A 12,384-nucleotide genomic window follows, 5' to 3' on the forward strand; every position below is an offset into this window, starting at 1 on the left:
GGACCCTAAAGATGGACCTTTTGCCCAGGGTGGCCTGTTTTTGTTTCAGCGTTCAGGGATCATAGGTAAATCCCTTTGACTGTAGTGGTCAGTCTTCCACATTTGTTCAGCAGGGGCTCACTGAGTACCTGTGTGTGCAGGTGCTGCTCTGGCCCTGAGGCTGAGGGTTGGAAGGCAAACAGCCCAGGAGCAGCCGTCCAGTCTGGAGGCAGAAGGAGAACCACAACACACTGATCATAAAGCAAACCCACAATAATAAAAAAAGTCAGATATTGCTTAAGTGGTAAAACGTTTATTAAAACCAAATCAGGTGATAGTGACTGGCTGGCTACTTCTGCCTGTGGCATGGGAGAAGGCAAGAAGACAGGGCATTTAATATGAAACCCACATGCAAAGAAGGATGGAAGCATGCAAAGATGGGGACAGTGGGGGCTGGGGTGGGGAGATTGTGGGGCCCAGGCAAAGGAATTGCTACTAAGATGGTCCCCTGCTACTAAGATGGTCCCCTGCTGGGAAAAGTTTGGTGTGTTCCAGGCCAGTGTGGCCGGAGCACAGCAGGCCTGGGAATGGTGAGTGAGCCGTCAGAGTTAGGCGTAGACAGAACACTGCAGGTCATGGGGGCCACTGAGGATTGTGGATGTGGAGGGCAGCGGGAAGTCGTTGGAGGATTCTCTGCTGAGAAGTGAGGTGATTCATTTACATTTTTTTTAACTTTTTTTAAAGTTTTTATTTATTTATTTTTAGAGAGAGAAGGGAGGGAGATATAGAGAGAGATAGAGAGAAACATAAATGTGTGGTTGCTGGGGGTTATGGCCTGCAACCCAGGAATGTACCCTGGCTGGGAATAGAACCTGCAACACTTCGGTTTGCAGCCCGAGCTCAATCCACTGAGCTACGCCAGCCAGGGCTCATTTACATTTTTAAAAAGATAGTCCTGGTTGCGTCATACTTACATCTCATGGACTTAATATTGCTGCTTGAAGTTGAAAGTTATTTTTAGCTAGTTGGCTACATCTGCTTTTCCTGTTTCAAATGGTCCATTATAGGTAATGAGCAGTTTTGTTTCTTAGCTGAGATGTTTTTGGGATCCTGGAGCCCTTTGACCATCTAATGAGAAGACCAGTAGATCCTTTCCTTCCCTAACTGATACACGGGCACACGTACACTCACACATGCCCGCTCACACACACACAGGGTACACATCCTGCATGTTCCTCATGGACCTTGAAGCCCAACTGTGAACCTCAGTAAGAACCCCTGCCCCACACATGCTTTTTTCTATCTTAAAGTAATTATTCTGAAAGGATTATAATAAAAAGGTACAGTAGGGGGGCGGCATTTGAGTTGAAACTTTGTAAAAACAGCTACCTGGTGGGTAAGCACAAACCTGAGGAGGTCCTCATGCCTGTGTGCCAGCAGCGTGTGCCCTCTGGGCCCTGGATGCTCCACCTGGCGGACGCTGCTCTCAAGCCCCTGCCCCGCCCCCGGTTGGAAGGCCCGGCGCTGCAGCCATTCCCTTCCCTTCCGGCCACGGAAGCTCTCTCCTCTGAAGTGGCACGTTGCAGATTAGTGCTGAGCCAAGTTCAGATGGGGTGCCATGATCCAAGGTCATTAGTATCACAGCGTGCAGATGTCCTACATTAACATTTGAATTCTAGGAGGTTCCCAGAAGAGAAGTGACAAAGCCACTGGTGGTTGGTTTTCAACCTTTCTAAAATGTGTTCACAGGGGTTTGCCTTCTTAAAGTAGACTAACTTGATTTTTGAATGGCAGGGGATGATTGTTAGGATACCAGTCATCATATGATGTGACTGTAACATCATACCTGCAGGGGCTAGCCTGAGGTGTAAGGTGTGAGTGAGTGGCAACTGGGCCACTCACACTGTGTATCTGTCACTACTCAAGTGGCTGCCCGACTGGACTGTCTGCACCCAGCCTTGCCTGCCTGCATCCACTCTCCTCACACTGGCCAGAGTCAGCTTTGTAAAGTGTGGCCTAGACCATCTTATTTCCCCATTTAAATCCTGCCAGGTGCTCCCTGTTTCACCTAAGATGAAATCTCAAGTCTTTGCCATGGCCCCCAGCCCTGCCTGTCACTTCACTGCCACCATTCTCCCGGCCCCCCAGCCACCTGCCAGCTTCCAGACATTCCTTCTTCCAGGGATCTGCCTGCCTGCCTTTCTCTGCCCGAAAGCTGCCTCCACCCCCCCACTCCCACCCCAACCCATGCTGGCTGCCAGTCCTGGTGTCAGTGTCAGCGTAATTTTCTCAGCAAGAACTCCCGACCCTCTTCTCTAAGTTAGGGTTGCATGTCAGACTCTCGCCAAAGGAAATACCCAACACGGTGTGGGGGTCTCAGCACGCTGCGTCACCATGCTGGTGTGGGTGTTGGCCATGGGTGACTTGAATGTAATGTGTGCCCCGAGTCCGACCCCTGGATCTGTCCTCAGGGTGAGACTGTTTCCGTTCCCCGCAGGACTCAGCGTGCTCTACTTCCTGTTCCTGGTCTTCCTCCTCTTCCTGAACTTCGAGCAGGTGAAATCCCTGATGTACTGGCTGGATCCAAACCTCCGCTACGCCACGCGGGAGGCGGACGTCATGGTATGCTCTTGTCGGTGGCGTCAGAAACCGGTGGGCCCCTGGGTGCTGGCGGTGGTCAGATGCCCACTCTGAGTTGTTCCTGCTTCGTATTTCCTGTGTGGAGATCTGAAAACCGGGTCTCTGGGCAGGTGGGTGAGGTGTGTGGATTTCCTGAGGGACACAGGGCGATGAAACCGTCTCTTGGAGCAGAGGGGGATGGCAGGATGAGTGTGAACGTTAGCCTGAGACAGACTTGGGTGGGAATCCCGCCCCTGACACCTGTTAGCTGTAGGACTTGGGCGGCCTGCTCTGTTTACTGGGGGAGCTGGTTGTGATCCTATCGAAGTGACGTTATCCATGAGGCCCAGCACAGTGCCCTGCGCACACCAGGCCCTCGGTGACAGCAGCTGCGGCTGCTCGGCCACCCTCAGCCCCTCTGTTGCCCCCCCCAGCCCCAGTGCCTCGACCCTTCCCTCCCACTTGCCTCGAAGGGCCAGTTGTAGTGATTTAGGCCATGGCATTCATTATTCTTACTAAATCACAAAAAAATAATTTTAATCTTGGCTAAAACTACTCTGTACTTTGACTATAAGGGACTGTTTTACACTCTAATGCAGTTGTTCCTCCCCCCGACCCCTTTTAAATGTCTAACATTGGTTACAGATGGAAGAAAAAGCCAGTGAGGCTCAGAAAGGGAGAACAGGCAGTCAGGACAGAGACTGGCCCTTGTTTAATGAACAAGGAGCAACAGAAGGGACTTAATAAAAGGTCCGAGAAGGAGTTGAGATTGGTCAGACCCTTCTCTGAGTGATGTTTCCAGGTTTTATCTTTAACTTCTATACAGGACATGCTAAAGGCAAAAATAAGAATTCCAGAATTGCTTAAAACTCCCAGGGAGAACAGTCTGTTGGGGCTCTTCCTCTAAGACAGAGGAAGGTGCCTGGTGACCGCGCAGCTTCTAATGACAACGATCGTGACGGTTGTGAGGGTGACGGCAGTGACTGGTCGTGGGTTGTCGCTCTGCCAGGCGCTCGGCAGGGCGCTTTATTTTGAATCTCTGTAAGGCTCATGTATGCACAGCAGACATTAATATCCCCATCTTACCGAGGAGAAGGTAGAAGCTTAAAATAGGGAAGTATCTCGTGTAGAGCACAAAGTGGTAAGGTCACTTTGGCTCCAAAACCTGTATGTTCCTTTTGGGCTATTCTTCAATTCTCCAGGTGTAGTACTAATAATAATACGTGTTTTGAAACCCACTGAAATCTATGAAATAGAGATTAGGAGAGAGGTGTCTCGGCTATGATATTTTACCGCCACAGTTTTTTTGATCTTTTGAAGTAAACTGACTTGTAGGTGGGTTTACAGGTGAGTACATCAATTGCATGCTTATAGCAAGCTGGGGAGGTTAAATATAATAATGCCTTTGACGTCTAGCTCCCCTAGGAATTTGACATCACATAGGTACTTGATTGTCATGTTGACAGCCCCAAAAGAGCTGAAACTGGATTTGGAAATCTAGTTTTCAAATATTGGCTAATTCTTTCTTGCCAAAAGCAATGCGTGAGGCTGTTTTCAGCTTCTAGAGTTCCGGGTGGTGCTAGAACCCCTCGGTCATCTCCATCACTAACCCCCAAGCACTTCCTGCTTCCTTAAAGTAATCTCTCCCAGTTCTAAGGACCTGTGCATTGATGGTTCTAGAGAAACGCCCTCCCTCCGGTAGAACACTGACAGAAATGCTGTGGCTTCCTCATGCCCGGAGTCACCTGCTTCAATCTCCTTCCGTTCTGCCACCTTCTCCCTATTCTCAGTGGACTCAAGTCCATGCCTGGTATTGCACATTGAAGATCATGCTTTTTTTTCCCCCTCAGAACTAATATCCTAAAATAGGATTGGGGGGTCACTAAAGTTCTATTCGAGGCAGTGTGTGTGTGTGTGTGTGTGTGTGTGTGTGTATAATTACCTGAAAAATGTGCTATTTTTCAAAACATTAATTTCATTCAAAAATATGTGTTCTGAGCTTCAGACACACTTTCAGAGCACAGCTCATCTGTAACCTGAGTTGTCCGAGGCAGCAGACTTTAGCCTAGTGGATGTGCACTGCACTTTGTCTGCGTGCTGGACGCTGCTGGCCGGCGGTGGTGGGAAAGGGGAAGGCACGCTGCCTGCCTCGTGGAGCTCAGAGTCTACGGGAAGGCAGGTGAAACAAAAAAATCGTTGGCTTTTTCTTTTACTCAAGACAACTTCAACAGTTCTTGAAAATTTTGCCAACACGTGCCCAATCTTGTTTCATTTCCGGCCCTCCCCGCCCCCGGCATCTTGGATTGTTTTGAAACAGTTCTCGCACAGTATATCTAAAGTAATGGGGACTTTTTGAAAATAGTTGCTTAATAGTTAACAGTATATGGTCATTGTTCACATTTCCCCAGTCACCTCACAAAGGTTTTCTTAGAGTTGATTTGTTCAAAATAGGATCCAGATAAGGTCCACACTTTGTATTTACTGTAGATCTTAAATCTCTCTTAATCTTTAGTCACTCCCCACCCGTTTTTACCTTGAGGTTTATTTATTTGTCAAAGAAACCGTATTGTTTATTTTATAGAGTTCCTCATGTCTGGATTTTGCAACTTGCATTTGCAGGGTACTATTTAACACATCTCTCTGCGCCCCATATTTCCTACAAACTGGATGTCAGATGCAGGAGCTGCTTCCAGGTTCCTGCTCAGTCTGTGTCCTGCAGCGGGACGGCCTCGCAGACAGTGCTGTGTGTCCCAGCAGGGGGCCGGTGACATCTGCCCGCCTCTCTCTGTAACATTGAGATTGATCTTGGGGGTCAGGAAGTCAACATCAAGTTTAAGATATGCCATCAGTTAATTATAGATACAGCTTTTGAAGGGGGAAAAAAGAAATCTTCTATTAAATGTACCAAGCATCGTCATCTATTGAAATTCTCACCCCACTTGTTAACTACTGTGGTGTATAAAGGATGTGTCCTAGAGCCAGGAAGGCTCAGTGATTACAGATGTGTGCCGTGCAATAAAGGAAAAGAAGTGGGTGCCACAAGAACTTACAAAGGGACAGTCTAGTCTAGGAAGTCAGGGCTTCCGTGTAGAGCCGATGTTCAGGCTGACAACTAAAGAGTGAGTGGGAGCTGGCCGAGCAGAGTGGGGGAAGGGCCGTGGGGCCATCACTCAGGAAGGGGAAACAGCCTGTGCGGAGGCCCTGACAGCGGAAGCTGGGGTCAGTCGAAAGCTGGAGGACAGCAGAAATCAAGAGGCAGAGGAGGGTGGTTCCCGAGGCCGGGAGATTTGGGTGAGGAGTTTGGTGTTATTCCAAAGGTAGTGAAAGGCCATAGAAGGTTTATAAATAGAGCAGTGACATCACCTGTGTCGGTGTTTTAGGGGGTCAATTAATAATACCCCCCATCTCCAGTGAAGTTTGGAAACAGAGTGGAGAATATCAGCCGATTTCTTCCTGGTGAAAGCTCAGTGGAGCAGATGGCTTTGGACCTGGCCTTGTGGCCTTACTAATATAGCCCCTTCTGCCCCATCTGTAGGTGGATGATTTCCAGAGACATTGGAGGTCATACGTGCGTTCATTTTCAAAGGTCACCCACCTTAGATGTGAGAGAGGGGGAGAGAAAGCGAGGCGGGAGGCCTGCAGTGCGTAGCAGTGCAGATCCTTGACACTGGGGAGGACGCCTTGCCCGGCCACCCCACAGACACCCACGCCCAAAATGACCTGATCCTTCGTCTGTGAAGTAGTTTTGTTTGTAAGGATTCGGTAACAGGAAGCAAAAGTGAATATAGGGAAACCAGTTAAAAACCTTTGTTGTCTTAAGCTGGAGGTGGGTACTCAGGTGCTTATTAGAGTGTTATCTGTGCTCTTGAATATTTGAAATATTTCATAATTTTAAAAAGCTATTGCACATATCTAAGCAAGAAATAACAGGTGGCAAGATGGAGAAAAGAAACACCTGAGGAGGTGAAAGGACTAGGCCTTGTATCAGGTCAAGTGTTGGGCAGCGAGGGGGGCAGAGCCTCCGAGATCAGCCCTCGGAGCAGCGGCGGGGAGACCAGCAGAACGTGCCTCCCCTCCCTCAGTGGGCACGGCCTACCGGGACTTCAGGAGGTACTGAGGACAGAGAGATAGTAGAAACAGAACCAAAAATTTTAAAGCTTTGCCAGTTGTTTAATATTATGTAGTATTTAGCTCATTTCAGAGTGGAGGATTATTCTGTTTTTCTAATTTCTGAAATCAGGTGCTCTGGCTTCTTTCCTTTTCTAATAATATAAGTATTTCAGGCTTTTTGTTTTCCTTTAAGTTCTGCTTAACTGCATCCCATCATATTTGATATATAGTATTTTCATTATCATGTATTACTAAATATATTTTAAACTTCTGTTATGATTTCTTCCTTAATTCATGGTGTCTGGAGCTGTGTTTTTAAATGTCCAAACCTACTGGGATTCTGTTTATTCTTTATTTATTGGGACCGTATTTATGTTTTTGTTACTGGCCTAACACAGTTGCCCTGTGTTCGGGTGACATAGGCTGTGTGATGCCACTTCTTCAGATACGTTAAGCCTTGGTAACATTATTTTGCTTCTCATTTTAAGCCACCTTTTCTATTTAGAGCAAAGCTGTTTAATTTATAAGCTCTGATGCTTGTCCATATTTCCTCAAGAATCTTCTGTTATTAAAACTTTTTTTATTGGGCAGGGCACATGTTAGTTAACAATGTTGTGTCAGTTCCTGTGTATTAGAATTCTGGAAGCAAGTTGATTCCTGGAGTGTCATTCGTTATCATTCCCCTCTTTACTCTGAACAGGAGTACGCTGTGAACTGCCACGTCATCACCTGGGAGAGGATTCTCAGCCACTTTGATATATTTGCGTTTGGACACTTCTGGGGCTGGGCCATGAAGGCCCTGCTGATCCGCAGTTACGGGCTCTGCTGGACCATCAGCATCACCTGGGAGCTGACTGAGGTGAGAAGGGGGCGCCGGCCGCCGTCTGGACGGACCCTGCAGTGTGGGCAGTGTATATGTCCGGAGAAGGTGGTCTGTCCCTTAACCGCCAAGGAGTCCATTCTCCAGCCCCTGGGACAACACCACCACCGGCCCTGTGTGACAGCTTTGGGAGAAAAGAATGGCTTCCTGCTAACTTAAAGTGCGCCTCCGTGTCACAGATCTCAAAGAGAAACAGACAAAATGGAGCTTCAAAAGGGAACTGAAACCCCACGTGAGACAGACAGAGGGCAATGAGATCTGCTTAGAAGCAAATAGTTTACCTGCTGACGGGTTTCCAGTTTGAGATAAACAGGGTTGCAGTGTTGAGAAGTTCTAAGGGCATCGATGATATTTTGTGGCTGAATAATGAATGCCCAATATAGCTTTACTCCAAGTATTGTCTCCTTTAATGAATCAAAGAGATATATTCTTGAAAAACTATTAGCAAAGTGAAATTTTAGAAACTGACTCATTTATTGTTTGCTCATTGTATTATTATTATTCATTCCCTAGAAACCAAATTGGCCATGTGTGCAGTGTATTTCTCCAGGCCACTCATTAACCTGACCCTAACGTAGAGAAGTGCACCAGTTCAGTATAGCTCCTATTACTGTCTCTCCCAGCCCGAGAGGCTAGAAGTCCTTGCTCAGATTGTCAGCAGGGTTGGTCCCTTCTGAGAGATGTGACGGGGAGTCTGTTCCAAACTTCTCTCTCATCTTCTCATGGTTTGCTCACGGTCTTTGGCATTTCTTGGCTTATGGACACATCACCCCAGTCTCTGCTTTCATCTTCACACCATGTTCTCCCTGTGCGCATGCACCTGGTGTCCTTTTCATAGTGCCACCAGTCCTGCTGGATTAGGGGCCCACCTACTCTAGTATGACCCCTTAGCTCGTTACTTCTGCAATGACTCAGTTTCTAGGTAAGGTCACGTTATGAGACAGTGGAGGTTAGGACTTCACCATATGGAGTCTGAGAGGACACCACCCATATCAGTGCTCAACATTGTACACACTGCATCCTAAGTCTTCGCCATAAACCAGAAAAGGCAGTGCTTATCCCCATGTGCACACACGGGCACCAGAGCTCAGAACCTTGCTTCCTTGTTGACCCAGGACTGGAGTCTGGGTGTACAGCTCGTGCCCCTGCTCTCTTACCACGTTTACTCTGTGACTTCCACGCATCTTCATGAACTGCCTGCTCTGTGTGACCTTGTGCAAGGCACTGGGCCTTTCTGGGCCTCCTCTGCTCCCTCTGCCCTCCCACTACAGACTGGGCCTGCTGGGCCTTCCTTTCACTGCTCCTTAGGGTCCCATCGTCCCCAGATTTGGTAGACTGGTTTCTAAGCACCTTCCAGTCCATGAGTGTCTTTCCACAACTCTGTGCCCACTTGTATCTAATCTACTGCCATCTCTTGTCTGAATTACTCTTCTCCTCCTTTCATACAATCTTTTGACAAAGTGACCCTTTTCAGACCTTGATCCGATCAAGCACTTGTCCTACTAATAACTCTGTAATGTTTGTCCATTACTGTTGAGACAACATCCCAAGTTTTGAAGCAGACCACGAGGCTCCATGTTCACTGGCCCAGGTTCACCTCCCCAGCCTGGAGACCCCGCTCCACCTTGCCCTCTGTGCCCTGGTCATCCTTGTGTACTTTATTTCAGAGACTCTGGTCCTTTCCTCTCACTGAGCCCTCCTCCTAGCTGTTACCTCTTTCCCCTGCCCCTCCACGGACTGTGCTCCCTGTGTGCGCACCAGAAATAGAGCTCCTGGTTCTTCTCCTGTGAAACGCTTGCCATCTTTTAAACACTTGATAAGTGTCTCTTTTCTGGTACACATTACACCTTGAGAGGGCAGGGCCCGTATCTGCTTAGTCCCAGATGGCAGGTAATTTCCAAAGCCCTAGCAAAGGAATTATTGCTGCCTCCTCCTGCTGCCCCTCAGGTCTCTCAGGTACTTCCCAGGAAAGCTTCTCAGGCTGCAGTACGCCCTCCACAGCCCACTCCCCTGGCTACTTTAGTTTCAGCAAATACGTGTCATCAACTCTGCTGAAGTTCCTCTCAGGATAAGAGTTAGTGCTGCATCTCAAGGCTCGGGGGGAACCTGGGAGTGCACCTCAGGCAGTGACTGGCCCACCCGGGTCAGGATGCAGGCACAGATCATCACAGGCTCGCAGCTGCTTCGTGTCTTAGGAGCAGGCATGCTAAGAAGGCAAACTCCTCATGTTTGTAATGTTTTGTAGTCTACAAATGCTTTCATGAATGGTCGTATTTTGTAATGTTCATTATGTTATTTCAGAGTCATTCTATTCCATTCCATTCCATTCCTTTCCTTTATAATTGTATTACTTTGTAATTATGGTGTTGCCTCTTTCCAGAGAACCTAAGGCAATTTCTCTGTAATTTCAGGCCTTAAAATGGGCCTTCACACAGCAGAGCATTCTGCTCTGGACACAGCCGATGGGCCCCTTGTTCCACCCTTGACCTTACTGCTCCCTTTTCTGCAATGTCCTCATCATCTCTGTCCTCTTGAGGCCATTCATTTCTGTTCTTAATGACCCACTTCAGTCTGTCTTCCTTGGCGGAGGCCTGCTCCAGTTGCCATCTGCCATGATGCATCTCTTGTCCCTGTGTTCATTTATGTCACCACCGTAACGCTCGCCACAGCCTTCCTTATTTTGTGGTTCTAGATAAACATCTGACTCCTGCCCTTGAGAGCAAGAACCTTGACTTCGTTTAGTCTCACCATCTTGCCCATCACAGGCTCTCCATAAACGATCATTTTATTGCGGATCAGTCAGTCTGCGATTTCCTGTTAAGCTATCAGTTTCCTGTATTATGTCATCAAAGTCTAACCTTTTCCCCTTAATCAGCTTTGACAGCTTCCTCACTGTTTTACTCAAATATCTGCGGAATTTTTCTAAAATGCACAGCTTGACTTATCAGGCTGCTAATTTTGAGTACAATGCCAGTAGTGCTTTGCGGGCAGGTACAAAAATTGTTCTCCTTTACCCCTCCTGACTCCTTGTCATATGTATGTCACTAGCCAACATGACTCATTAGTAGTATTTCTTAAAGTGGGGCTGTCATCGCTTTACTGCCCTATGTCGGAAGGTGAGCTCTTTGGATTAGTACTACTGGCAAAGTAGTACTAATTTTTTGTATTGTGGATGCACAATACAAAAAACAAGAACGAGATTACAGACCCTGCTGTTCTTTTTAATTCATTAGGAAAAACGGACATGTCAGCAACTTTTCCTAAATCGTGTATTATTAAAAGGAAATTTATATATTTTTTACAAACATCGACTGTTATGTCTCCCAGCTGTTCTTCATGCATCTGCTGCCCAACTTTGCTGAGTGCTGGTGGGACCAGGTCATCCTGGACATCCTGTTGTGCAACGGCGGCGGCATCTGGCTTGGCATGGTCGTCTGCCGGTTTCTGGAGATGAGGACCTACCACTGGGCAAGCTTCAAGTGAGTGATCTGTCCGAGCATCAGCCACAGCTGCCACAGTGTGTATCGCACTGCTGTAGCAGCATGCAGCTCTACAGGACAGTCTTTGATGGGAAGGAATAAATTATACATTGGTAATTGGAACTCATAAATGCCTATAATCCTAATTTCAAGCGTTCATCCAGAAAGTGCTAAGTCATTTATGAGCTTTTCAAAACTGCCCCCTCCTTTTTATCTTTATGCCTGAGCCTGCATTCAGACGCCCGTCCCTGGATTAATTAGTCCCTTGTCCCCAGGTCAACCCCTCAAAGCCTCTTCACACCACTCCTCCAGTGATTTGTTGAAGAATGTCCAGTTCGTCCTGTCATTCCCCTGTGATAGCTTCTCGTGGTCATTAGGACAAAGTGTACGTCCACGGACTCAGTAGGTCAGGCTCCTCTCTGCACACCCCCCAGGCTGCCCAGCGCCCTGAGCCCATGTACATACCCCTGTCTGCCTGGGTCTGACCTGGGTTCCCAGGTCCTTCACTTCCCTGACCCGGCTCACTTGTCACCTCTTCAGGTGCTTGTCTCGGACTGTCAGGTTTAAGTTGCCTGCTCCTCCGCTGCCGCCTTGGAGGACAGTGCACACGCCCCTCATTCTTTACCGTGCTTCTCTGAGCTTGCTCCTCAGTTTGACCATGGCAGAAATCATGCTGTGGATAAAGAGGAAAAAAACAGTGATAGTGACAGTGAAAATACTGTGGTAGTTGTTTTTATTCTGTTTAAAACTTCATTTACTGATATATGATTTTAAAGGGTTTATTCATATCCAACATATAGATAAGCTAATATACTTAAACAATTCCCTTTTATGGTCAATTAGTTGTTTCAGGGTTTTCACTTTAAGAATGCTAGAGTGGATATTTTTAAATATGTGTCTGTGTGCATCTCTGATTTTTTTAACATAAATTCTTAGAATATACTAATTTACGTTCTCACATATATACACCAATGAATATGTGTTCATTTCAGTATTTCCTGAAATTTTACTTTTAAACGTCTGTCAATTTTATTGCACATAAAATTTTGTGATCTTAAATTTCTAGTGTATTTCTATTGGATTTTTCTCTCTTATTAGTGCTTTTTATAGATTAAGGATATTAACAGTTGTCATAAATGTGACTTTATTTTCTATTTTTATCATCTTTTAATTTTGTTTGTGGTCGATTGGTCATTTAAACTTTAAAAGCCTTAAATCTTTTCATTTAAATACTAACCTGCATTTTCTTTTGGTTCTTTAATGGTTTAGTCTTTTTATTATAAGGAACGTTTATTTTAATAATTCTTTCTTTGGCCG

At 46.7% G+C, this 12,384-nt stretch overlaps 1 protein-coding gene across 1 annotated transcript in view; it reads left to right on the forward strand.

Annotated features, from left to right (window-relative positions):
- PTDSS1 (phosphatidylserine synthase 1) overlaps positions 1-12,384 on the forward strand; it is a 65,279-nt gene that overhangs the window by 26,830 nt on the left and 26,065 nt on the right. Inside the window, exons 4-6 of the mRNA XM_045861081.1 lie at positions 2,477-2,601; positions 7,409-7,567; positions 10,916-11,067. Of these exons, the coding sequence (XP_045717037.1) occupies positions 2,477-2,601; positions 7,409-7,567; positions 10,916-11,067 (436 nt within the window). The remainder of the gene's footprint in view (positions 1-2,476; positions 2,602-7,408; positions 7,568-10,915; positions 11,068-12,384) is intronic.

Source organism: Phyllostomus hastatus, unplaced genomic scaffold (assembly GCF_019186645.2).
Source record: "Phyllostomus hastatus isolate PE091 unplaced genomic scaffold, TTU_PhHast_1.1 phas_scaffold_21, whole genome shotgun sequence".
NCBI classification, from domain to species: Eukaryota; Metazoa; Chordata; class Mammalia; order Chiroptera; family Phyllostomidae; genus Phyllostomus; species Phyllostomus hastatus.